This window comes from Mustela lutreola, chromosome 17 (genome assembly GCF_030435805.1).
Source record: "Mustela lutreola isolate mMusLut2 chromosome 17, mMusLut2.pri, whole genome shotgun sequence".
Classification (NCBI taxonomy): Eukaryota; Metazoa; Chordata; class Mammalia; order Carnivora; family Mustelidae; genus Mustela; species Mustela lutreola.
In genome coordinates, this window is record NC_081306.1 from 9,011,906 (window position 1) to 9,039,465 (window position 27,560).

At 48.6% G+C, this 27,560-nt stretch overlaps 1 protein-coding gene across 2 annotated transcripts in view; it reads right to left on the reverse strand.

Moving 5' to 3' along the window:
• VPS35L (VPS35 endosomal protein sorting factor like) overlaps positions 1–27,234 on the reverse strand; it is a 118,308-nt gene extending 91,074 nt beyond the window's left edge. The window contains exons 1-7 of one of the 2 annotated variants that reach the window (XM_059154298.1): positions 27,113–27,233; positions 20,725–20,824; positions 18,749–18,904; positions 15,644–15,766; positions 13,059–13,083; positions 10,026–10,102; positions 6,575–6,703 (exon numbers count right to left, since the gene is read on the reverse strand). In XM_059154298.1, the coding sequence (XP_059010281.1) occupies positions 6,575–6,703; positions 10,026–10,102; positions 13,059–13,083; positions 15,644–15,766; positions 18,749–18,904; positions 20,725–20,824; positions 27,113–27,219 (717 nt within the window). In that variant the 5' untranslated portion in view covers positions 27,220–27,233. Of the gene's footprint in view, positions 1–6,574; positions 6,704–10,025; positions 10,103–13,058; positions 13,084–15,643; positions 15,767–18,748; positions 18,905–20,724; positions 20,825–27,112 lie in introns of both variants that reach the window. The other variant, XM_059154299.1, reaches the window with a different exon arrangement.
• Between the last annotated feature and the right edge of the window lie 326 nt (positions 27,235–27,560).

Sequence of the window (27,560 nt, forward strand, 5' to 3'; positions counted from 1 at the left end):
ACCACTGTCCCCTTGACAAGAAGGGGAGCCAGACTACGGACTACAGAGCCTCTTATGAAAGACTCCACCTCCTCCCTCTTAGAAAGTCACAGGACTGAGGAACCTTATCCAGAAGGATCTTTGCTTATACACCGAATGAGGGTTGGCAAAGTCACCAGGGGAGGGCAAGGACACCTCACCCACCAGTGTTCTCACAGATGACCCCGACTTATTTCCAAGTGCTTTTTCAGCAAGGCTTCCTCTGGTTTATATCGGGACAATCTTGGCTGCTCAACATTCTTTTCTATGAAATGACCCATACAGGGGTACCTGGGTGGCTCAGTGGGTTAAAGCCTCTGCCTTCGGCTCTGGTCATGATCCCAGGGTCCTGGGATCGAGCCCCACATCGGACTCTCTGCTCGGCGGGGAGCCTGCTTCCCCCTCTCTCTCTGCCTACTTGTGATCTCTGTCCGTCAAATAAATAAAATCTTTTAAAAAATAAATAAATAAAAGGGGCACCTAGGTGGCTCAGTGGGTTAAGGCCTCTGCCTTCGGCTCAGGTTGTGATCTTGGGGTCCTGGGATTGAGCCCTGCATCGGGCTCTCCGATCACTAGGGAGCCTGCTTCCCCCTCTCTCTCTGCCTGCCTCTCTGCCTACTTGTGATCTCTCTCTGTCAAATAAATAAACAAAATCTTAAAAATGACCTTAAAAAATCGTGACCTGAGCCGAAGGCAGAGGCTTTAACCCACTGAGCTACCCAGGTGCCCCTAAGTGAGCTGTTATAACCAGAAACAAAAATCCTGTTTCTTCTTTGGAGAACAAAACTTAATGCCCTGAAGTCTTTATGAACACAAAAGTCAGCGCAAGGAACTAAATAACTTGCCATATTTTATCATTTCAGTGTTTGACCTTTAGATACAAAGATGTCACTTAAAGACAAAAGATACCTGAACATTTAGAAAAGACTCCAGCATATGCGTTTCCAGCATGCAGAGAATGGAAATAATGCCCATCACATCAAGAGGGAGGCTGATACGGGTTTTCAGTTTGCAACGGTGACCCAATTTCTAAATTGTTAAATTCACGGAGTTTCTCCTTAGTATTACAGCCTAAAGCAAACAACTCTTCTGATTTGTGAAACATCCTCTTACAGCCCAAATGTTACGGCGGGGTGGGGGCGGCAGAGGAAAGACATAAGCTGTTAAAACAATGGTATTGACACCGAATGTGACATTTGGACACTCGTAGAAATCCATTTCCGAATGCCTTGCTCTGTGTTCTTCATATGCCCTTTATGTGAGCTCCAACTTAAACAACTGCCCCATGAGATTGCAGGGCTTGGAAAAAGCAAACAACTCTGAATCCTAGAGACTGTTTACAATACACAGCCCTCGGTTCCTAGGGATGTGACGTCTCGTGAGTTCCTACCCCGAGTCCCTCAGAGAGGGGTTACTGCCCGGTGGTGAGGTGAGAAGACAGAAATCAAACAGAAGGTTTCAAATTAAACACAGCTGGGGCTTCCCAACATCTGTGTGCTGATTTTTCTCCCAAGCTGGTATCACAGAACATACATTTTACACAAGAGAACAGGAAGCAGAATTTTTTAAATCGACGGTTAAGGTCCTAATCATGCCCTAAATTGAAGTTCCCCTCTAAACCACTACTTTGAAGATGCAAGTTTTATTTTATTTTATTTTATTTTATTTATTTATTTGACAGAGAGAGAGAGGGAGAGAGAGAGAAAGAGTACAAGCAGGGGGAGGAGCAGAAGGAGAGGGAGAAGCAGGCTCCGGGACTCAATCCCAGGAACCTGGGTTCATGACCTGAGTGGAAGGCAGTCACTTAATCAACTGAGCCACCCAGGCGCCCTGAAGATGCAAGGTTTTTAAAGCTTTGGTGTTGTTTCCTAAATAAAAATCAGGCTGCTTACGGTGCATGTTAAAATTACAGATGCTCGGGGCACCTGGGTGGCTCAGTCGGTCAAGTGTCCGACTCTGGATCTCAGGGCTGTGAGTTCAAGCCCTGTGCTCGATTCCACAATGGATGTCAAGTCCACATTTAGAAAAAAAAAAAAAAAGATTCCCTGGCTCCATGCCAAACCTACTGCTGTATTTCTGGTAAGGGCTGCAGGTGACAGCTGCACGGGAACCCAGGACACACTGGCTGTAGCATACTCTGAATGGACTAAGCATCCCACAGCCCATGTGTTCTCAGCTCTGAAAGCATCTGGGGAACTTTGGAAAATAACAGCACCTAGGTCCCACTCCCAGAGATTCTGATCAAGCTTGCCTGGGGTACAGCTCAGATACAGGACATTTTTAAAGCTCCCAAGGCGGAGAAGCACGGTGGCAGGCACTTCCTGAACGTACTCTGCCTGAAACACTTGCCATGGAACTGGTTAGCACGGCTGGAAAAATACTAAAAGGGTGTTTTCCATTTGTTTCCAATTAGTAACATTCTGCAAGGACACGAGTCAGTTCCGTGAATTCAATATATTAATATATGTGTATATGTATATTGCGGGGAATAATATATATTATTTAAGTAGCCAAAACAAAAGGATAAAGTAAAACATAACTTACAGCCACGAACTAAGAAATGAAGATGGATGGAGAGAAGCAAGGAAGCAGACTAATCAGAAGACAATTACTACTGAGACTACGTGGGGAAAAAAAATCCTAAAAATAAGTTAAAAAAATACAAACAACAGTAACAGAAAAAACGAGCAAGAAGAATCAACAAAAGCCACTTTACGAGAGAAGGAAACCCCAATGGCCAATAAACACGTGAAAAGAGGCTCAATCTTATTACAATCAGGGAGTTGCGAATTAAAACCCCAACACGATAGGATGTTATTACCTCCTCAACTGGAAAAATGAAAACAGAAAGTCTGCTCATACTAAATATCGCGAGGACGCTGGGCAGCAGACTCACACGGCCCCACTGCTACTGGGAGCGCACAGGCACAGCTGCATGGGGAAGCCATCCAGCATCGCTAGGTCAAGCTCAAGAGGCACAGACCCGACCCCCAACAATTCCACTCGCAGCTATGGGCCCTCCTCTCCAGAGAGGCCAGCAGACACGTCCAAGAGCGACCATGGTAACATCGTTCGGAATGATGAAGGAAGAAGAAAAGGAAAAACCAGATGTCCATGGACAGAAAAAATGTTATCTTAGGCATCAGTAGACTTACTACTGTTAAGATGGCAAATCTCTCTAACTGACCTACAAAGCCAACACAATTCCCATCAGAATCTATCCCCCAGTGGGTAGAAGAAACTGGCTGATCCTAAAAAATCACATAGAAATGAAAAGGACCCAGGATAACCAAAATAATTTTGGGGGGGAGGGGAAGAATCAAGTTAAAACACTAATACTTTTAGTATTAGTTTCGAAATTTACCACAGGGGCACCTGTGGTGCAGTCCGCTAAGGGTTCAACTCTTGGTTTTGGCACAGGTCCTGATCTCTGCGTGGTGAGACTGAGTCTCGTGTCAGGCTCTGTGCTCAGCATGGAGTCTTAAGATTCTCTCTGTCTCCCTCTGCCCCTCCCCACTGTACTGGCGTGTATGTGCCCTCTCAAATAAATCTTAAAAAAAAAATTTATCATAAAGCTATGGTAACCAAGACAGCATGGTACTACATGAGGACGGACTTAGACAGATATACGGAATTAATTTAAAAGTCCAGAAGTAGGAGCGCCTGGGTGGCTCAATAGGTTAAGCCTCTGCCTCTGGCTCAGGTCATGATCTCAGAGTCCTGGGATCAAGCCCCACGTCGGGCTCTCTGCTCAATGGGGAGCCTGCTTCCCCCTCTCTCTCTGCCTGCCTCTCTGCCTACTTGTGATCTCTCTGTCAAATAAATAAGTAAAATCTTTAAAAAAAAAAAAAAAAGATCCAGAAATAAACCCCTATATTTATGGTCAGATAACTTTAACAAAGGTGCCAAAATAATTCAATAAGGAAAAGACAGTCAAAAGACTTGTTAAAAAACAAATACTGCTAAAACAACCAGATGTCCATATGTGAAACAAATAAATCTAGACCCTTATACTAGACATAAAATCACTTTGAAATGAACCATAAACCTAGATGTAGGAGCTAAAATGATAAAACTTCTAGAAGAGGGGTGCCTGGCTGGCTCAGTTGGTAGAACTTGTGACTCTCAATCTTGGGGTTGGGAGTTTGAGCCCCACGCTAGGTGTAGAGATTACTTAGAAATAAAATCTTAAAAAAAAAAAAATTCTAGAAGAAAACAAAGAAAAAACTCTCAGGACCTTGGGTTACACAAAGAGTGGTCAGCTACAACTCCAAAAGCATGAGCCAAAGAGACAAATGAGAAATCAGATTTCGCTAAAACTAAAAACTTGTCCACTTCAAAAGACACTATTATGAAAATGAAGACAAGCCACAGACTAGGAGACAATCCTTGTAGATGAGCTACTTGATAAGGAACTTTTATTGAGGATAAAGAATTGTTACAACTCCACAAGAACACGATGTGGTTTTAAAAATGGGCAAGTCGTATTAAATCTTTCATTTAACAAAGATATAAAAATGGCCAATGAGCATATGAAAAGCAGCTTAACCTTATCAATCCCCACGGAATGCAAATTAAAAACACCAGTGAGAGACCACTTCAAACCCACTAGGGTGACTGTCTTCGACGTGACAGACATTAACGCAAGTGTTGGCAAACATATCGAAGAACTAGAACCCTCGCGCCCGGCTGGTGGGGATGCAAGCACAGAATGGTTCGGCCATTTTTCAGAAAGTTACACATTCCCTTATCACAGGACTCACGTCTTTACTCCTAGGAATCTACCCAAGAGACATGAAAGCATGTGTCCACACAAAGACTCGTACACAAATGTCCACGGTGGCATCATTCGAAACAGCCAGAGTGGAAATGACCTCGGTGGCCAGCAACTTGTTAATGCGTAAGTAAAATGTGGTTCTTTAAACAACAGAATACTACTCAGCAGTAAAAAGGTACTAAGTATTGACACTATAGCATGGCCAGACCTCACACACATGACGCCAAGTTAAAGAATCCAGAGGCAAAAGATTACATACTGAATGATCCCAGGAAATTCCGGGGAAGGTGAATCTGTGGTCAGAAAGCAGATCGGTGGTTTACTGGGGCTGGAAGTGTCAAGGTCTGACTGGAAACAGACTTGAGGGAATTTGGGGGAGAGGGTAAGGACATGCCTTAAAACTGAAATGTATAATAATTAAGTAACTTCCTAAAAATCACTGAAATACATTTCAATAAAACCACCACACTACAGAATACCTTACTACACAGCAAATAAAGTGAACTGTGCTCACGTCTCTGTACGCTGCCCCCCAACCCCGGATTCTCTTTTTTGGCTAAAGAAGCAGCCTTTCAAGTATCGGAAGTAAAATAGTTACTATTAACCAGATGTGAAGTTAATGAAACACTTCCATGGTTCTCTTCTCTGAGAAGACGTGGATTAAATCTTCTCCAGATGTTAAAAACTCTTGGACATCAAGTTCTCTACACCCCAGCCCTTTATGGGGAGATGTTGCCAATAAAAATACTTTGAAGAAGTGCTTGTTAGTTTAATATCTTCTTACTTGAGCCACTCAGCAAGCAACCCCCATCACGTGTACCAAGGATGAGAGGACTCTTCTTTGGGAGTTATTTACTTTATAAACTAACAACAGTGATGGAAGGGAAATGAGCTCAGGTTTACCTTTATCATTAAACACCAAAAAAAAAAAAAAAAAAAAATTTCCACCTGCTCTCCAAAGTGTCAACTTAAAAGACTTCAACCACCCAGTGTCAAGACTTCCAGGCTCTATCCCTCTCTCCAAATCAACAGGGGAGAAAACAAATGTCACGTTGCCACGACGCTGAACAAGGACAGGACTTTCCTTTTGAACTGAGATGGCTGTTCAGAAACCGAACTCTGCTCTGAAAATTGTAATGCACACATGAGTCCTTTTACCGTGTACTTCTGAGCATCCTTTGCCAAGAGACAATGACCTGAAGGGTCAAGAAACTGAATAAGCTCTTTTCCTTACAGAACTTGATCTTGTGATCCAAGAGCTGTCATGGATCAACAAATTCATCAAAAAAAAAAAGAATTCAACAAATGTACCTCTCCTAACACCATCAATATGTTTTATCACGTAATTATGCAGGATATGAGCCAAAAATGCACATACCTGGGACACACAACCATGAGTCCCAAAAATACAAAGGAAATCTGATCAAAGAAACCCATGACAGTTGGTCAGTCTTTGGTTTGTACAAATCATAAATGTATCAGGGCCAAGGAACTACACAATCCAGGGGAAATAATTTACTTTGTAATTCAAGCTGAAGGTCCTGGAATTGTGCAGTACACAACCTGTGCAGCTGTACATCGTGGCCCTGGAAATGGTCATCTCATAAAAACAAAGATTCATCATCATGGCCTTACAAAGGAAGTATGTCAAAATGGAACAGATGAAAAAAAGTAGGGTAAGACCCTGAAGGCAGGCCTGTGAAAAACCTCAATTATCTATATAGGAGTTTTACACAGGAAATTCTGGGGAAAGAAAAAAAAAAAATCACTAGACCTGACCTGGATGACTATTTTTAGAGCCTTCACTTTCTGGTCCGAGGCCCAGGCGTCCTTCAGCGACTGGTTGAGCTCCTCAATGCGGTTCACATAATCCTGTTGAGTCAAATTCAACAGTTCCTTTTGGGATCCCTGTGGGCAGAAAGTAGGAAGGTATCAGCACAAAAAGAAAAACATCACTTGGCCACCACTCTGCGAACAATACTGAGTACTGGCTGAGCTTCAGTCTCTAAGTTTTTCTCATACCCCCAACCAGGACTGAAAGTTTCGTCTTGTGACTGAAGAGGTTAAGTTTTCGGCAAAGAGGCAGAGGGCAGTCACTCAGACTGACCTTGGAGCAAGTCAGACCTAAGTCAACCCTCAGCTCAGTGACTCAGGTAATCATTGGGAACCACTGTGTGCCCGGCGTGGGCCACCGGAGGCCCAAGACACAAAGATGAGCAAAAAGACATTACTTCTGCACTAACGGAGTTTCATGTATAGATGAGATGGATATTAATATAAACAGAGATACATGCTCCAGAGGAAACAATTTTATGAAAACCTACACCATACGTCACTTAATCAAAAGTGCCCTTTGTAGGAAGTACAATTCTTTTTTTTTTTTTTTTTTTTTAAGATTTTACTTATTTATTTCACAGACAGATCACAAGTAGGCAGAGAGGCAGGCAGAGAGAGAGAGGGAAGCAGGCTTCCTGCTGAGGAGAGAGCCTGATGTGGGGCTCGATCCCAGGACCCTGAGACCATGACTTGAGCTGAAGGCAGAGGCTTTAACCCACTGAGCCACCCAGGTACCCCAAGAGGAAACACAGTTCTTTGTGTACCACTAAGGAAAAAGAAACATGCCAATCACAGACATGCGCTATTTGAGAGACACAGCCCAATTTCAGGGATATTCAAATGTGGGGAAAGTGTTTATCTCAGAATGGAAGAAATACAGTAACAAAGGAACAGACTGTAGACTGGTAGTCGAGAATGGTATCCTGGGGGGCGCTTGAGTGGCTCCTTCTTAGTTAAGCATTTGCCTTCCGCTCAGGTCATGATCTCAGGGTCCTGAGATCTACTGAGTCCCGCATCAGGCTCCCTGCTCAGTGGGGAGCTTGCTTCTCCCTCTCCCTCCGCAGCTGTCCCTGCTTTGGCTCTCATTCTCTCTGTTAAACAAAAAAAGCTTAAAAAAAAAAAAAAAAAAAAAAAAAACAGTTACCGGGAGGAAGGGATGCTGGAGACAAACAGGCAAGGGTGTGCAAGTGTTACTGGACAATGGGGAAAGTAGGGGTGGGGGCTGTTAACCAGACCAGAGGAAGTGCCTTCAGGACAGAGAGCAGAACACAACAAAAAGCTGTGGTAGAAGGAAAGCAAGCTCATCTAATAGAATAAACAATGAAGGTAAAGATTTAGCACAGCCTCTGGCACGTGGCCCTGCTTACTAACCCTGGGCTATTGTTAAGGGGTTATTTATTTACAAAGCTCCCAGCACTGAGGGAACTCTTAACCCACAAGAGACCGTGAACCAAAAATCTTTTTTCTAACAGTGTTCCCTGGAATCCAAAGGGAAGACCTCTTTATTAAAGAAATACAAGCAGAAGGTTCAGGAAATTTGGACTGATTCCAACGGGCCCCCTGAACTGCAAGATAGGGCCCTCCTTGTCCCTGTGCAGAAGGAAGAGCCACGTGACTAATTTGGGCCAGCGGGCTGTGCGCACAGTAGCACGTGTCCTTCCAGGCTGAGGGGGTAAGAAGGCAGTGGCGACCCTGGAAGCCATCTGTGGAGACGGCGGCATCTCATGACGGTGGTGCACTTGTCACCTCACAGGCTGAGTCATGTGAGGAAGAAAGAAGCCCGTGTTAGGGTATCAGAGGCTCACCTGTTAGCACCGTATAATCCAGCCTCGCCCTGACTCGTAAGCGATGCTCGCCTAGAAGCCAGGGGGCAGCCATCTGCGGCTGTGAGCGGAGGGCAGCAAGAAAATCAATCGGGGGAGGGGGTGCAGGGTGGGGGGTGGGGGGAGACCGACACGTATAGAGTCAGGGACAGGAGGCTACAGAGAACCGAGAGAGGCAGAGGACGGCTGGCTAGGTATCTGGGTGATTCTTTAACTCCCGGTTCCAGATCACCACGCCCTCCGGCTCAGGCAGCGGCCCCGCACCCTTCAACAGACGCCCCATTTGCAGCTGAAGCCAGCTCAAGTGACACTCGGACTGAAGAGCTTCGATGTAAACGCTCAGCGAGTCCCCTCCTGCCAGCCCAGGTTGGCTGAGGATATGCGGACCGAGGCTCCCGGGCCCCCGGATTCAAAACTGGGCAGTGAGAGGGCGGACTAAGAGACTTTTCCGAGCACCAGAGGGCTCTGCTCTCAGAGCTGAACCGAGGGGCAAGCAGCAGCACAGAGCGACGGCCCCTGCCATCACACGGCCCTCTGTGGGTTTCAGAGCATCACCACTGGGTCCACAGCTCTATTCTTCATGCTCATGTTTTGTTTGGGACGCGGATAAAGGAAAGGGGACTGCCCAAGGGCACCGCGCCTCAGGCCTCTGGACTCAGGTTCAGCCCATGCTCACGGCAACAGGCAGGAGCGCCCAGCACACACCGGGTGTTGGTCCAAGCGCCTTGTACACGTGAACTTATTTCTTTCCTCGAACAGCCCTAAGAGGCAGGTACTAGGCAGCGTCTCCCATTTTAGAGATAAGCAAACTGAGGCACAGAGCAGTTAAGCCCCTCGCCCCAAATCCTGAACTGCCCAACCGTAGAGCCGAGATTCAAACTCAGGCAGTCTGGCTCCAGAGTCTCTTACTCAGGACGCTAGGCGACCTCTCTAAAGGCCATCCCAGGGGACACAAAATCCCCTGCCTCCAGGGGCCAGGCCTGTGGTGCTCGTGAGTGAACCAGGACAGAAAGCGCTGCAGAACCTGGACAGCGCACGCCCTGGTTAAATGCAGGAATGTGAACCCTCAGGTATCAGGTGTAATTTTAAAAAAAAAAAAATTAGATTTGTATGTGAAATTCATCAACTTTTAAGAGCTGGACAATGAGTCGTGTTCTCCAAAAGCATGTTTTCTGACAGGTTCGTGGGAGGCACAGCAAGCCGGAGGCACAGCCCCGTGCAACCCCTGCACAAGGTATGATCTTTACACCGCGTGAGGCGCTTCCGGGGGAAGGTGGCTGCAGCTGACTTTTCCAGGCAGACCCTGACCCCGCACGACCCGGGTCTGCATGGGCAGCACAGGGAGAAGATGCCTTCGGAAAACCAGCCCGAAGGCAGCTCCTACGCGTTCAGCCCCCCGCACGGCTGCTGGCCGCTTTCCCTGGGTCGGCTGGTGGCTTGCAGGGGACAAGCACAACGTGCGGCGCGGGAATGCATCGCAGAGCGGCCCCTGAAATGCATCGCACTTGGCAGGAGAAACGGAAGCCCTGACTCTGCCCACGCTCAGCCCAGCCGACAACTCGCCCACTCACCTCCTCAAAGTCATCCAGCTCCTCCAGCCTCGTCCGAACCTTCTCCGACATCGCAGACGTGGCAGTCCCGGCTTTGCCTGAACAGAATGGATTCCCATCACACAGGTGGCTTTCTCTGTCCCCAGCACCCTAAAGGAAGGCACCTCTGACTCTCTGCTTCAACGTGAATAAGGGGGCCAGGGACCAACTTCATTATAGACAACTCCGAGATCTGGAAAACCTCATCCTTATGGAACCAAAGTGCCATTGGAAACATTTTTGCCAAGAAGCTGCCCCCAGAGTTCAGCAGGCCAGCCTCGAAATGGGCCCACACTCTATGCGGTCTTTATAAACTTCTCCCCAAATCGTTTGTTTTCTAAAGAAAGGCAGACCAAGGATGCCTGGGTGGCTCAGTTGGTTAAGCAGCTGCCTTCGGCTCAAGTCATGATCCCAGCGTCCTGGGATCGAGTCCCACATCGGGCTCCTTGCTTGGCGGGGAGCCTGCTTCTCCCTCTGCCTCTGCCTGCCACTCTGTCTGCCTGAGCTCGCTCTCGCTTCTCTATGACAAATAAATAAATAAAATCTTAAAAAAAAAAGAAAGGCAGACCAGAGAAGGACGCCCAAACTCCATCATGCAATTGTCTCCCACCAACAAAAGGCCCCCTCAGGCTCGGACTAGGTGCAAAACTCTCACGTTCTGACACTAAAGCCAGCACCTCACGTCTGCCCAGCACCAGGGCTTCCAAGGCCGCCTCCTCCCATTACCTCTCAGCCGATTCCCACCATCCTATCGGTGGGTGGCCGGACAGAGGCAAAGGGAGGTCCTCCAGGCCGCGAGCCAGCTACGGGATGAGGCCGTCTGTCCAGCTGGCTCTTCTGCCCAACAGGCCTCATCTCAGAAATTTCCCCATCCGAAAGGGGCTTCTGTTCTAGAGCTGAGCTCCCCCTGCTCCGGCCCTCCAAACCCACTCTCAGGAACACAAGTTCGTTCTTTGCAGGCACTGGCTTCTTCGATCTGGTATTAACTCAAAGATTTGTCTGGGAACAGGCCGAGAGCACAGTGCGTTACTTAATTACTAAAAAAACGACTACTTAAGTTTCCAAATAATTTTTTTTTTTTTTTTTAGCCTCGTTTCTACTGTTCCTTTGAATTTGAAATATTATACAGAAAGGGCACACACGCACATTTTAATAGGTAATTATAAAACCCTGTGCCCACCATCCAGTCCGGATATGGTCTTGCTTCCTGGTCACCGTTATCTTTACTTGAAGAAATTCATCCACGTCGTTACACAGAGCTGTTGCCCTGCTGTTAATTATTTTACACTGTGTGAATACACCACAGTAGGCACAAGTCATGATCCCAGAAATGACTCTGCATTTCTAATGACTCCCAAATGATGTCAATGCTACTAGCCCTTGGACCACACTTTAAGAAAACCACGGAATTTGGGGTAGCTCAGTTGTTAAGTGTCTGCCTTCAGCTCGGGGCATGATCCCAGGGTCCTGGGAAGGAGCCCCACATTGGGCCTGGAGGGAGGCCTGCTTCTCCCTCGCTCACTGCCCCTGCTGGTGTTCCTTCTCTCGCTGTGTCTCTGTCAAATAAATAAAATCTTAAAAAAAAAAAAAAAAAAAAAAAACCATGGAATTTGGAGAGAGTTGGAAAACACTTTCTTTAAAGGGCCAGATGTATTTTAGGCTTTGTTGAGACATCGTCTGTCCCAGGTACTCATCTCTGCCACGACAGCACAAAAGCAGCTACAGGCAATATGGGAACAATTAGGCATGGCTGGTTGTAAATAAAACTTTATTTACAAGCTTAAACAGGGGGCCAGATCTGGCCTGTAGGACACAGTTTGCTGATTTCTGATCTAGAGCATATCCTAATAGAACTGCTGAGTTACAAGGTTGGCCCAACTTCAATTTTAATAGACACCACAAGAGTGCTTTACACTCCCACTGGCAGCATGAGAGCTCTCCTGCTATCCACTCTCACCAGCAAGAGACCTTGTCAGTCCTTCTGATGTTTGCAAACTGGAAGATATCCAACAGTAGAACTTACTTTTTCACAGTTTGGGGTCAAAGTTACAGCCCTAACAAAGGCACCCCCGCTCTCCTAATGTCCGAAGTGCTGCTCCCACCTGCAGAGGACGAGGGAGGGTTGCAGCTGCCGTACTAGTGATCTGCAGAGAAACCACAGCTGTGCTCATCTGCACCCCAGGGGTTCACGAGCTGTGTCAGCTGCCTCAGAATCACTTGGGAGCTTGGCAATACCTGGGTCCCACTCCTCAAGATAAATTCAGCAAGTGAAGTGCGGCCCGCAGTGCGTTTTGTTTATTTTTTAAAGATTTTAGTTATTTATTTGAGAGATCACAAGTAGGCAGAGAGGCAGGCAGAGGGAGAGGGGGAAGCAGGCTCCCCACTGAGCAGAGAGCCCGATGTGGGGCTCGATCCCAGGACCCTGAGACCATGACCTGAGCCGAAGGCAGAGCCCACGGAGCCACCCAGGCGCCGCCCCCCGCAGTGCGGTTTTTGTTTGAAAGTCGCTCAGGTGAGCCTGCTGCAAAGCTAGTTTGAGGCACACTAGCCCAGAGAATCTGACCGTGTCGTGGCAGAGGAAAAGGAGGACTACAGTGTTTCGGGACCAGTGGCCACTAAAACTGTGACTCCCGTCCCCAGCGGATCTGCCTTCTCACCTGGGGTGCGGGCTGGGGGGTCAAGACCTAAGGCAAAGTAACAGGATCTCCAGAAAGGAGAATTTTACGATTCCCCAGCGGGTGAGGAGGCACTAAGAGAAGACTGCCACTGCTCCGTAAAATCAGACAGGGAGCTCCTGTTTTACTGCTAGAAACCCCTTCGGTCTTTCCCTCCCTGCCCCATTCATCCCCTAAGTCTGTATTCCAACTCTACAAAGTCCATGCATGACCGAAGAAAGGACAGCCTTACTGGAATTCAACACCAGACAGGACACCACAGACTGCTTTCCTCTGTGAAATTATACAAAAGCTTATGGGAGAATTCCCCATCGAGCCAGTAACAGCAACAAAAACTCACCTTTTTCAGATCCCATAAACAGATTCTGCAGAGGCAAAAATAATTTGTTAGTATTTTAAATTGACTAGTTTTTTCAACAACAACAACAAAAAACCCTGGAAGGTACTTAAATCACTCAAGGAGCACGAAGATAACACAACTCGGTGTTTTCTGACAAAGGCTACTTACTTACCCACATGAAGAACAGAACTCTTTTTTTTTTTTTAATTTTATTTATTTATTTGACAGACAGAGAGATCACAAGTAGGCAGAGAGGCAGGCAGAGAGAGGAAGGGAAGCAGGCTCCCTGCTGAGCAGAGAGCCCGATGTGGGGCTCGATCCCAGGACCCTGAGATCATGACCCGAGCTGAAGGCAGAGGCTTAACCCACTGAGCCACCCAGGCGCCCCAAGAACAGAACTCTTTAATCAGAGGAGGAAAACGCAGCTCACTAGAAACGACGGCAGATTCAAATTTCCACACAATTCAGAACAAAGTGAGCCAACAAGTGGCACAATTTTGGGGGCACTGGCGTCGGGGGTGGCCTTTGGCTTACTGTCGATGAGGGTTTCACGGCCTTGGCGCCACTGACATTCTGGACTGGAAAAGCCAGGTGGGGGGTGGTGGGCACTGCAGGTCATTTAGCAGCATCCCTGGTCTCTACCCACTAGATGCCAGTCACACCCTCACAGCTGTGACAACCAGAAATGCCTCCAGACATTGCTGTGTGTCCCCTGGAGGGTAAAATTACTCCTGCTTGGAAAATCACTGCTCTCAAGTAACTCAATGCTTTCAGAGAATCAGAACAAAATGCCTAGTCCAACGATTCTGCCTGCAGCCCCTCACCCGATGCGAGCCTTGAAAGGAAGCCAGGAAGAGAGGAACTGGGGCAGAGCTTTCCCACCGCCCACCGCTCCCTTCTACTCACAGCCCCGACTCCTGACGGGCACACTGGCCCCCACTTCCCAGAGTCCTTCTACCTGTGTCTGGCCTGTGATGACCTTCAAGACACATTCAACGGGGGCGTGTGGGTAGCTCAGTGGGTTAAGGGTCTGCCTTCGGCTCAGGTCATGATCTCAGGGTCCTGGGATCGAGCCCCGCATCAGGATCTCTGCTCAGCGGGGAGCCTGCTTCCCCTTCCCCCTCTGCCTGCCTCTCAGCCTACTTGTGATCTCTGTCAAATAAAGAAATCTTAGGGGAAAAAAAGAGACAAATCCAATGGGTATGTCAATGCGGGACTCTGGGAGGGATCCTCAAATGAGCGAGGGTCCATCCTACTTTCCCTCTGCCTTCTTCCAACAACTTGGTCATGAGGGGACCCTGGACAGGGCAGGACAGAAAGAGCTGCCGTTCCAGCCCCAGACCACCCACCTCCCGGCTGCTTTTCAGGGTCAAGAGAGAAACATCAGTCCTCCCTACGACACCAATGAGGGTTTTGGTTTAAGTTCCTGAACCTTGTTCTCCTCAGTGATACCAGTAACCCCGCCATGGCCCTGCTTTCCCCGGCCAGTCTCGGGTCTCAGCTCAGGGTCAGTCACTCTGCTCTGTGGCCACCCAGAGAAACCGAACTTCCAGTTCTGGAAGAAAACCAGAGCCATGGCAAAAAGTACACCTTCTTGGGGGTGGGGAGGGGGGCTCCTCACCGCCCGAGACCTCCCCAGACACAGGGTTCCGCAGGTCCAGTTCTTCCCCTGAACTGTGCCAGAGCCCGGATTCTTGACACATTTTTTGAGACATCAATCAGCACAGTTTTCTCCCAACTAACACAGACACGATGAGGGGAAAGTATAGAGCCCAGGCACTGTGATGCCGCGATCTGTAAGAAATCCTGTTCCTGGCACAGAAGCTCCTACTACCCTTGGAAACCAAGAGATGAGAGCAGTAAAGGGGTCTTCTGTTCATTGACTTTTGGACCCACCTTATGAATGGAAACTGGTTTCCACGGGAAGCAAACAGGTGATCAAAGGATTAGAATTTTCAGTCTTACCCCCACCTCCAGGGAAAGGAGAGGGGCTGCGGGTCGAATCCGTCACAAGTGGCTAATGATTTAATCCATCCGTGTCTATGCAATGAAATCTCCATAAAAACCCCAAAGGACTGGGCTCCGAGAATTTCCAGGCTGGCGAACAGAATGCACCCACCTACCACCAGGCAGGACACCAAACTTCAGGGGGACAGAAGGTCCTTTGTACGGAACCTTGCCCTAGGTCTCTCTTCCAATGGACGCTGATTTACCACCTTCAATAGCCTTGCAATCTAGTGAGCGACCCGGTTTCCCGAGATCTGTGAGCCACCGAGCAAATGAGCCAAACCCGAGGAGGGGGTGGTGGGATCGGACACACTGCCAGATGGCCGGAAGCACAGCGGACAACATGGACTCGGGGCCCTCGGTTGAAGTGGGAGAGGGCGTCGAGGCACCAGGCCCCTAACACGTGGGAAGCGACACCGTCTCCCGGTATCTCTGTGTCAGAACACAGCTGAGCTGCAGGACACCCAGCCGGAGTCAGAGAATTACCCGGTGTGAGGGAAAGTCCTACACACGCCACCAGGGGCAGAACCGCAGGGACAAAACGATTACTGCCAAGTCCGCAGCGTACTGGTACTCACGATGGAGAGCTTTTCCGTGGTGGTGTAGCGGGCGAGGATTTCTCCCCGTTTGCTGGCCCAGGGCTCGAAGTCGGATCCTACGATGGCGTTCTCGTCTCTGTCTCGTCTCTTCCTAGAGCTGTCCTGAGGACAGGCAAGACAAGCCGTCAGCCACAGTATCGTTTTAGTCTTTACATTTTTTTACAATTTTATTTATTTATTTGACAGAGAGAGATCACAAGTAGGCAGAGAGGCAGGCAGAGAGAGAGGGGAAGCAGGCTCCCTGCTGAGCAGAGCGCCCGATGTGGGGCTCGATCCCAGAACCCTGGGATCATGACCTGAGCTGAAGGCAGAGGCTTTAACCCGCTGAGCCACCCACGTGCCCTCCGTTTCAGTCTTTAAAAACAAAGTATAAACCATGCTGGGTGTAGAGATTGCTTAAAAAAAAAGAAAAAACAAAAACAAAGCATAAGCCAACACGGTGATGGCAGTTGACTATAAGGTATTGCAAAACTGAGATTTGCTAGGAGAGTCCAACGTAAATGCTCTCACCAAATTAAACAAACAAACAAACAAACAAAAAGGTAAATACGTGAGGTGATGCATGTATTAACTTCATGGGGGACGTGCTTTCACGCTGTATACAAACAGTAAATATTCAGGGCACCTCGGCAGCTCAGACCATCACGCCCCCATCTCTTGGTTTCACCTCGGGTCATGACCTCATGGCAGTCGTGGGATCGAGCCCCAAGACAGACTCCATGTTCAGCAGGAGTCTGTTTGAGGATTCTCACCCCACTCATGATCTAAAATAAATAAATCTTTTTTTAGGAAAAAAAGACAAGGGACAACTGGGTGGCTCAGTGGGTGGATCCTCTGCCTTCGGTTCAGGTCACAATCCCAGGGTCCTGGGATCGAGCCCCACATTGGGCTCCTTGCTCAGCTGGGAGTCTGCTTCTCCCTCTGCCCCTCACCTTGCTGGTGCTCACTCTCTGTCTCTCTCTCAAATAAATAAATGCAATCTAAAAAAAAAAAAAGAAAGAAAGAAAGAAAGAATCAAGGAACAGCAAATGATCATTTTGCAACCACCACAACGGCAGAGTTCAACTGCAGAGAATATCCCGGGCGGCAAGACTGTGGGAAGACAGGCACCGCCGGCAGTGCTAGAATGCCAGACAGTGACTTGGCCGCAGCTGTCAAAACTATGAACCCACTGCTGTAGCCCAGTACTGAACTTCTAAGAAGTTACCCTGCGGCGGGGGGGTCGGGTCGGTGCCTGACTGGCTCAGTGGGTGGAGTGTGTGACTCTTGATCCTAGGGTTGTGAGTTTGAGCTCCATGTTGGGTACAGAGATTGCTTAAACATAAAACCTTTAAAAAAAAAAAAAGAAGAAGGGGTGCCTGGGTGGCTCAGTGGGTTAAGCCTCTGCCTTTGGCCCAGGTTATGATCTCAGGGTCCTGGGATTAAGCCCTGCATCGGGCTCTCTGCTCAGCAGGGAGCCTAGTTACCCCTCTTTCTCTGCCTACTTGTAATCTCTCTCTGTCAAATAAAAGAAAAAAGAAGAAGAAGAGGAGAAAGTAGTAGTAGGTATCCCACAGAAATCCACGTGCACGAGACATGGGTCTGTTCAAGGCACAGCATGCCACAGCCAACATGAGCGAACACTAGAACAGTCCATGTGTCCAGCATTAAGTAAGTCCTCCTTTTTTAGGATACAAGGCAGCTACTAAAAATAAGAAGACTGCCCCCTAAGGGGCACCTGGGCGGCTCAGTTGATTAAGCTAACTGCCTTCGGCTCAGGTCATGATCCCAGAGTTCCAGGATCGAGTCCCACATTGGGTTCCCAGCTCCATGGGGAGTCTGCTTCTCCCTCTGACCTTCTCCTCGCTCATGCTCTCTCTCTCTCAAATAAATAAATAAAATCTTAAAAAAGAAAAAAAAAAAGATTGTTCCCTAAGTATGAACACGGGAAGCTCTCCAAGACACCGCGTCAAGTTAAAAAAAGAAAAAAAAAAGTGGACAATGCCAGCCCAGAACGATGGTTCAGAGTGTGGATTCTGAAGTCAGCCTGGCTGGGCTCGAAGTCAGTGCATCCACACTCCTCCTTGCCGGGGGCCCCTTTAGAACACCTGTCACACGGCAGTGTGAGCACTAGGGACACACTGAGAAAATGTCTGCCATGCGGTCAGCAAATCTGGTTACTGTTGTACATGTTACTCATACAGGAATATGTGTATAAATACTCAGAAACTGTTATTATAGATAGATCCCTAAGAAAATACAAAGAAGGGGCGCCTGGGTGGCTCAGTAGGTTAAGCGTCTGCCTTCCGCCCAGGTCAGGATTCCAGGGTCCTGGGATGGAGGCCCGCATCGGGCTCCCTGCTCATCGGGAAGCCTGCTTCTCCCTCTGCCTGCTGCTTCCCTGCTTGTGTGTGTGTGCGCTCCCTAATAAATAAAATCTTTTTTTTTTTTCTTCCAAAGACTTATTTGACAAAGAGACCGCAAGAGAGGGAACACAAGCAGGGGGAGTGGGGGAGGGAGAAGCAGGCTTCCCACTGAGCAGGGAGCCCGACGCAGGGCTCGATCCCAGGACCCTGGGATCATGATCCAAGCTGAAGGCAGACACTTAACAACTGAGCCACCCAGGTGCCCCATCAAGTAAATAAAATCTTAAAAAAAAAAAAAAAAAAAAGAAAGAAAGAATATACAAAGTGATACAAAGCGACTGAAGAGACACTGAAAACACTGATCACGGATGACCTCACAGGCGGCCAAGAGGACGCGGGCTTCATTGGCAGTGCTTAACTCTCTTACGTGAAAAATCAGCATCTTACCTACGTAACTAAGAATAAATAAATAAATAAAGGAATTATAAGGGTGAAATTAAAGCCACAAATGAGTTTGGAAGTGCCTCCATAAAGAAAGGAAGAAGCTTCCAGGATCGGCTCCAGCCTCTCCCCAAGCCGAGCGGCCTCCAAGAGCCAGACCCTGTGGGCGGCTCGGTCAGCTGAACTGCTACAAACAAAATGCCCCCCTGCCCCCTGCGGGACCCCTGCAGATTGAAAACAAAAAAGATGAGAAGCTGCCACCCCCCGCAGAACCCACCACCGGCGGTGGCCGTGTTACCGTGGCTGCGGGGTCCGCTGAGGCTGCGAACATGGAGAGGGGGTCGGTCCCATCCAGCACGCTGCTCAGCGGGTCCACCACGGAGCTGGAGGACGACGAGGACGTGGAAGAAGAGCTGCCTTTCCGGCTCACTTTCTTGGTCTTTGACTCTGTGACCTGTGGGGGGAACCCGAGAGGTCAAGTGCAAGTTTCCCAAGACTTTTCCCAGAGAAATATTCACATATGCTTTCGCTCATTCCCTTTGTCGAAGGGAGCCTTGGAGCAGGGAGGCTTATCTTTTGTGCCAGATGGCCATGACTCAGAATCCTAGCTATGGAGGATGGGAAGGCGCAGGGTAGGGGTGAGGAAGAGACAGGGCCATCGGGACCCGGGAGCTGAGCTCTAACCGCACCCCTGTCGAGCCCTCTTACCCAAAGTGTGTCCCTGGACAGGCAGCATCTACATCACCAGGGAGCGGCTCCAATATGTAGACTCTCGGGCTCCCCTGGGACCTACTGCATCAGAAACCTCATCTTCACAAGACTGTCAGGTCATCCACGAGGGGACGAGGGTCGAGGGAGGGTCATGAAGTGGGGACCGCGAGATCCCAGGTTTGTCTCGCTCTGCACGCAGTCTCAGAGGTGCTGCCGAACTGTGTCATCACCGCAAAGCAGTGGTGACAATGATGAAAAGGTTCCTTTTTGGAGAAATTCCCAATGCCACCTGCTGGTGGTCCTGAGGGGTGGGGGGGGCAGGTGTTGGGGTGTGAAGCCATGTCTTTGTTCCACTCGCCTCCAACTATCCCCAACTCCAGATGACGGGACCAGAAGTGAACCCTTGGGCAAAGAGGATCCAACCAGTCTCTCTGCTGAAAACAGGACCACATTCCAGAAGGGCCAGTTGCACTCCACTCCCCACTTGAAATGAAGAAGCTATGAAAACCCAGGGGCCAGGGACAGAGGGACAAAGGACAAGTTGACTGGCCTTTGTCCCTGGTTCTGGGAAAGGGGGCTCTCCTCCTTGGAGAGTCTGTCACTCACAAGCCTCTGGGTCATACCAGAGTTTAGCTAACGAGATGCCGCATCATGGGGGCTGCTCATGACGGAGACCCAGCCTGTGAGCACAGCCACATGCTATCAGCCTGACTTCAGGGGAGGGAGATGCAGAGGGGGTTCGATCACGTGGCCAAGGAATCACTCCTCCACGCCAATGTAATAAAATCCCCAATAGGAAGTGTGGACGCACCAAAGCTCAGGGGAGCTTCGTGGTTGGACACGACGTGTCCACAGGCAGAGGGCACGAAGCTCCCTGTGGAAACTTCCCAGACCTCAACCTAAGTGTCTCTCAGCTGGCTGCTTCTCACTTGTATCCTTTATATAAACTTATAGGGACAGTAGTTTCCGGAGGTCTGTGAGTCTTTCTAGTCCAGTGTTGAGCCCAAGGGAGACCTCAAGGAACATCTGGATATGCAGCCAGCTGCTCAGAAGCACAGGTGGCCTGAGGTCCCCCATATTTGCAGTGGGTGTCTCAAGCAAGGCCAGGCTTATTGGAGACCTTGACCTCAACCCATAGGGTCTGACGCCATGACACCAAGCTCGGGTGATTTGATCAAGCACCAAAGGTGGGGACCATCTACACCCCTTGCCTGCTTTTCTTTTCTTTTTTAATCACTCACAAGTAGACCAAGATGCTATTCAGGGCAGCATCCTCTACGGGAATCAGAGAGATGCTTAATGTTCCACACGGCAAATTAAGAAGGTCCACTTCAGGAACAAAAGCATCCCGTGCTGTGTCAGCCCCACGAAGACGAGAAAGGGCAAGAATACACATGATGAGTGGGTGAGGTCAATGTCACACACACAAAAAAAACGGAAATAAAAAACTAGCAGAAATAAATACGCAAAACCGGCTACTGCGGGCAAATGGGAAAGACCCCAGATCAGGCCTGTAATTTTGTGGAGTGAGAGTATCAGGTAGGGAGCCCCTGACAAACTTACAGTTATGGGCTTCAGCGGGTGATAGTCCCCAAACTCCAATGGCACAGCCTCCAGCCGGCATGACGCAAACTCAGCCTTGTAGTTCCTGCTCCTGGAATGCCTGGCAGATAGCAAAATGCACACATGGATCAGCTGAGGGACACAGAACACACTCGAACTGTTTGCTCAGACTTCCTCAAGGATACAGCAGTTTACAGCAGCATGGTACTTCTACCAAGACCGAGAAACGCTAAATAGAATTCTAACACTCAGTTCAAGGTCTAAGTAGCTGCCAAGGCATCCGGGACCTGTATCCAGACACCAGAACCAAGGGCGCTCAGTGACGTCAAGTCAACTCCCCTCCCCGACCTCACCCCCAAGACCACAGAGGCTTGAAGGAAGAGCTTCTCAAGAGAAGTGGGTGCAGGAAACGGAGAGATTGGGCCCTGGGTTTCCCTGCAAAAGGTTCACAAAAGCTGTATGAAGCCAGAGAAGGAAGCCAAGCAGGAAGCAGACAAAGAGAACACGGTTTTCATCCGTCTGAGATCATGAGATGGAAGAGGGCAACGAGTATCACATTGGTGCACACGGGGCAGAGAGACTGGAAGGACAGCAAACAGCGGGAAAGGTGCTAAGGGGCGGGAAGGGAAGGTCTAACACTCGTACAACTGGAACCCTAAAGGGGAAGAGAGAAAGAACAGGCAGAAGCAGTGTTCGAAGGGATGACGCTGAAATGAAAGACATCAAGCTACAGATTCAAGAAACACCTGTGCCCCAAGCAGGACCCGTACAAAAGCACAACTAAAACCAGACTTGGTACTTTTGTAGTAAAATGGCTAAAAACTAAAGAGAAGATTTCTTAGAAGGGAAAAAAGAGCCCTTCTTTTCAAAGAATGACTGCCGTCTCAGCAGAGATGACAGCCAGCAGACAAAGGGGTGGTCCCAAGGAAATGACCTGCCAACCAACAATTCTGTACCTATGGGCACTACGCTTCAGTCATAAGGGCTACAGGGTTTCTAGTTAAAGAAAAACAGAGACCAGAAGATACAGCAGACTAGGCTTAAAAAAGAAAAGAAAAAGAAAGGCTACATGTGGAAACAAAGTGATCCCAACTGAAAACAAAACATATGTAATATGTACACACTCATATATACCCATACCTACTTTACGGTAATAAAAGATAAAGGCGTGCGTAAAACTAGATTAGTGACAGCCAAAAATGATAACTTACGGTATTTAAGATACGTGTAAAATTTAAAAAGGCACGACAACTAGCAGAAAAGAGGTGCTAAGGTCTGAAATCTTTACCCCCAAAGATGATCATGTTAGAGGAGATGGACCTTCAGGACATGATAAGGTCACAAGGGAGAACTCATGAGGGGGATCAGAGCCCTGAGAACAGGAACCCCAAGGAGCCCCCCCATGCTGTGAAGACACACGGTGCAGGTGTCGGGATCCCAGACTTTCAGCCCCCAGGAGAAACAAATACTTTTGTTTATAAGTTTACCCTGTGATTTTTTTTTTTTAACAGTAGCCCAAAGGGACCAAGATAACAGGGACTGAGAAGTGGGGGTATACCGAAAATACCTAAAAATGAGGAAGCAGCTCAGGAACCGGAACGGGTACAGGCTGGAAGGGTTTTGCAAGACAGACCAGAAAAGCCCCATGGGTGACTGTCACAAGGGCTGGCAGAGAGTCAGGAGAGCTGCAGAGAAAGCCTTGACCCTCCTCCAGAACACGCCGCTGATTGCAAACAGAAGCTGCTAGAAGTTTGGACGGTGAATGTCAGCCTAGCGAGGCCTCAGATGAAAACAGGACCAGGTTACTGGACAAGAAAGGTGATTCCTATCATAATGTGGCAGGGAGCTTGGCCGGACTGCGCTCATGTCCTGGTGTTCTGCGGAAGGCAGAACTTGGGAGCCATGAAATGCAGTATGTGGGTGCGAACATTTCCAAGCCCAGTGTTGCAGGACCAGCTTGGGGGCTCTTGAATAACTTCGGTAAAAATCAAGAAGAGAGAAATGGCTGAAAGCCAGAGGGCTCATCAAAAGGGAAACAGGTTTTAAGATTTTATTTATTTGAGAGAGAGGGAGAGACAGGAAGCACAGTTGTAGGGAGAGGCAGAGGGAGAAACAGACTTCCCTCAGAGCAGGGAGCCCTATGCAGGGCTCTATCCCAGGACCCTGGGACCATGGCCTGAGCCAAAGGCAGACACTTAACAACTGAGCCACCCAGGCGTCCCAGGAAACAGGTTTTAAAAACTTGGAAAAAACTCAGGGTGTCAAAGAACATAGAGCCAGTCATGACGTTCCTCAGCCTCCAACCCTCCCAACCCAATCCTGCCCCATTCCCAGCCCCGGGGATTCCTTAGTCCTTGCAGGAACCCCAAATCCAGCTGCGCTGTGCAACCTGTCAGCCTTGCTGAGCTCCACTAACCCAGAAACCTAACTCAGTACAAGAGAACGGGGATCCCAGGGCATTTCATGACTATCCCTCTCTAAATTAACTGTGGCTCTGAGAGAAGGATCGGAGAGGAAGGCCGGTCAGGTCAACCACACGGGTAGAGCTCTGCTTTTTATTTTTATGTTTTGAAAGGGAAAACCCTATCATGATATATTGCCTAATGTCTCTGCGTCACACCAAACACGCCCCGTCTTCGTCTCCAAAAATATAAAATGCTCTTCCAAACTCCCTGTGACATGCGGCCAGCCAATCCTTGATTTATAAAATAAACAAAGACCTCCAGAATAAATAAAGTGGAGTAACACCCATCAATTTTTTAAACGGAATTTAAAAGTCAAACGAAGCTTTTCCTCCTTTCGATCATTCTTAACTTCATCAATGGAATTTTGGAAGGTTTAATAGAATGAGTGGAAATGTAATCAGACCTGAAATTCGGTTGCTAATGGTTTTCATCCCCGTCATAATCGTCAACAGATCAATCAACAACTGAGAAAAGCACAGTCTCAAAAGAGTAGGGTAACTTGATATGCAGAATAAAGTAATAGTTCTCATTTATTATGTGCTGACTGTATACCGGGATCCTGGCCACGCCCTCCCCCCCCTCCCTCATTTAACCAACCCCCTGATGCAGGCGCTCTTATTACGCCCATTTTGGAGACAGAGAAGCTGAGGCTTATGGAGTTCAGATGACAGCAGAGAGTGCTTAGGGACACAAGCAAACGGAGGCAGCCCAATTCTCGGGTGCAGGAGCTCTGTAGACCACCTGTGGGTCCTCTTGAGAACCTCAAACAATTGTCTGCTTTTGTCTATTTTTTTTTTAAATTTATTTATTTTTTTAAAAAGATTTTACTTATTGGGGCGCCTGGGTGGCTCAGTGGGTTAAGCCACTGCCTTCGGCTCAGGTCATGATCGCAGGGTCCTGGGATGGAGCCCCACATCAGGCTCTCTGCTCAGCCAGGAGCCTGCTTCCTTCTCTCTCTCTCTCTGCCTGCCTCTCTGCCTGCTTGTGATCTCTGTCAAGTAGGTAAATAAAATCTTTAAAAAAAAAAAAAAAAAAGATTTTACTTATTTATCTGACAGAGATCACAAGGAAGCAGAGACAGGTAGGGTTGGGGAGGGCGGGGGAGGTTGCAGCAGGCTCCCTGCCGAGCAGAGAGCCCGATGTGGGGCTCCATCCCAGGATCCCGGGATCACGACCTGAGCTGAAGGCAGAGGCTTTAAACCACCCAGGAGCCATATATATATATATATATATATATATATATATATATATATATTTATATATATATATATTTAAATATATATATATATTTATATATATATATTTATATATATATATAAATATATATATATATATATATTTTTTTTTTTTTTTTAAAGGACCAAGATTTGAAATAAATTTTTTAAGTTTGAGGGGAGGAGGAAAAAAAATAGGGCTTCTGGGGAAAAAAAAAAAAAGGAAACATTTATCCTTTCAGAAATTCCACGTCAAACAGCGATCTGTTGATTTTTCTATCACTTCCATTGTTTTTCCTCAAATTTGTTCTTGGCTCCTAAATCGTTTCCCCACAACTTGAGATGCTGAAGCCTGGTCTTCCACACCTGGGTCTTTGGTAAGGCCAACAGCGCCCCCCAGCGGGCATTTTCCCAACTTCCCTACTTTGCTTTTCCACTCAACAGAGCAGACGAACCTGATAAAAACCCCCAGGATCCCAGCTCCCGGCAACGCTAAAGGCTCACGTGGGTCCTTGGCGGCTGCCACAGATGCCAACTTTTCCCACCTCTACTCCTGGCTGCTCCGAGCCGCTGGCTACTCAAAGGTGGTCTAAAAAAGTCTCAAAGTGGTGGTGAAATTCTTGACTAAAAAGCAGGTGTTTTTAGGGGATTACCACAGGATTAAACAGGGAAGGTGGCCCACGGTGTCCTGGACATCACAGATGTTAGCCCCTGACAAAATATATCAGAGATGTTACAGTGTAGCTGGAAAGAGGCATTCTTGGAAGACCCATGACAACATAGTGGGGTTAGGGGAGCCCTGCACCCCAGAACCTGGACTGGAGGTCCAGCTGCGGGGAACGGTTAAGAGCTTCAGGACAGCCACTGGGCTCCAACCCTCAGGCTCCTGGCAGGCTGCCCGATTTTAGGCAAACGAACAGCTTCACCTCTCTGCCTCTACTTCCTCACCTGAAAAATGGGGCTGTTTTGAGGGCTAAATGAGATGAGGCACACTAAGCACTTAACAGAGCCTGGTGCACACAAAAAAGACCCTGTAAATGTCAAATTTAATGAAAGAGACCCCTTTCTTCTCTGCAGACCTTCTCTGTTTCCTCATTCATGCCACAGAATATTACTGAGCACCTACTATCTGCCAAGCTCCATGCAAGGCATGAAAAGGTTAAAACTTGGTCCCTTTATTCGAAAAAAAAAATATATATATATATTTATTTATTTATTGAGAGAGAGAGAGAGGAAGGGGGAGAGACAGAGGTGGACTCTATGCTGAGTGCCCGGCTGGATGCAGGACTCCAGGTCACGACCCTGAAATCAGGCACTGAAATCAAGAGTCGGGCGCTTAATGGACTGAGCCACCCAGGTGCCCCTGGGTCCCTTGTAAAGAGCACCAAGCGTCTGGAATTGGCCAGATCAGGAGCTGTGCAGACCCCAGATGTTAGGAGGTGGCACCTCTGTTTGTGATTTAAAGTTGCAAATAAAAATGTACTGGGATGCACAGACTTAAAAAGTATCTTCCTGGATTTTCTCATTAGAAAATTCCAGACAAGTTAATTGAGGCCAGGTGTTTCTCATTGGTTTTGGTTTTTAAGCCTTAATGTTACCCTAAAATGTGCTTCACGTGATGAGATCCAAGGAAACTCAGTGGCGTCCAATTCCGATCGAGTGTACCAAGAGCTTGGAAGGAAATCGCTGCATGTTAGCTAGCTGCAGGGCATAGGGAAGGCAGCTTTTTATCAAGCATAAAATCAGAAGGTTGTATTTATTTTAGAGGCTAGGGCTGTATATTCTTTCATTTGCTCACTCACTCATTCAAGGTAAACCACTTCACATCATTTGGAAAGAAAGATGAGAAGACGATCTCCCTTTCTGAGATGCATGGTAGAACGCACATCCCTAAATAAATAATCACCCTGTGACCGTCACATTTTGCTGACTTCCCGGGGGGAACACAGCACCAATCACTCCCAACCACTCCAGTCAGGAGAGCCCTGACAGGCCGGTCAGCCAAAGCACATGCTGGCCCTGCCTGTTAGGAGCTCCTATTCAACCTCCAAAACCCAATTTAAGACTCTGCCCCTGCTAAGCCTTCCCCGAGCCTCCAGGTGAGGTTATGCCTCATCCTAATGCCTGCTTTGGAGACCCTTCTGTTCTGTGTGTCTGCTCCGTTCAACCGTCAAGCCTTTGAGGCCAAGGCGTATGTGTGAAGGCTTTACATCCGCCGTGCCCAGGCGCAGGGCACTGCACGCGGTGGGACGAACGGAAGCCATTCCACGGGTGAGAAAAATCAAGAGTGCTCCAGGTGAGCTGAGTAGCAGAGCAAACAGCCAGCTGTCCCGCATCATCCAGACTCAGAGCTGAGTCCACCATTCCCTTTCCAGCATGCATCGCCCCAGAACCTGGGGAACAGGCAGCCGGGGAACTGGAGTTTCCTTTACCGAATGAATGGAGAGGGGCCTGGAAGGTGCAGGAAAGGAGTGCCCGGGAGGGAACCAAGATTCCACCCGTCCTGTCTCAGGGACCTCCCCTGGCCCGGGGTAGTGGCCGTGGATTCTGCGGTCAAAACCACCGCGGATGCGACGGGAGACTCCACCAGCACCGGCGGAAGAGAGCAATTCTCAGTCACTCGCACGCACACGCTCACACTCGCAGAGACAGACCCAGAGACAGCACAAACAGCCCCTCGCCGAAGACCACCCGCCGCTTCTTCCTTACCAGGGAAAGACGGCCATCTTCCCAGTCACATGAGCACTAGCACCCGGGCAGCCGGCCCTTTTCTCCTTTCCAGACGCCGCCTCGCCCCGCCCCGCTCTGGCCGCCATGATTGTAACGGGCAGATGCTGCCCCGCTGACCCTTGGGAGCGCCATGATTGTGAGGGGCAGACGCCCTCCCGCTAAACTATGAGAGCTCCATGATTGTGAGGGGCACATGAATTCCGTTGTGCTGGTCACTGGCGCCATGATTGTGAGGGGCAGATGCCCTCCCGCTAAGCTATGAGAGCTCCATGATTGTGAGGGGCACATGACTTCCGTTGTGCTGGTCACTGGCGCCATGATTGTGAGGGGCACAATTCCTTCAAAGCCTAAGCTATACCGTCTCTGAGCGTTATAGTTAAGGAGGAGGACGCCAGTGTCGCGAAGTCCAGGCTGTGCTGTCTGCCAG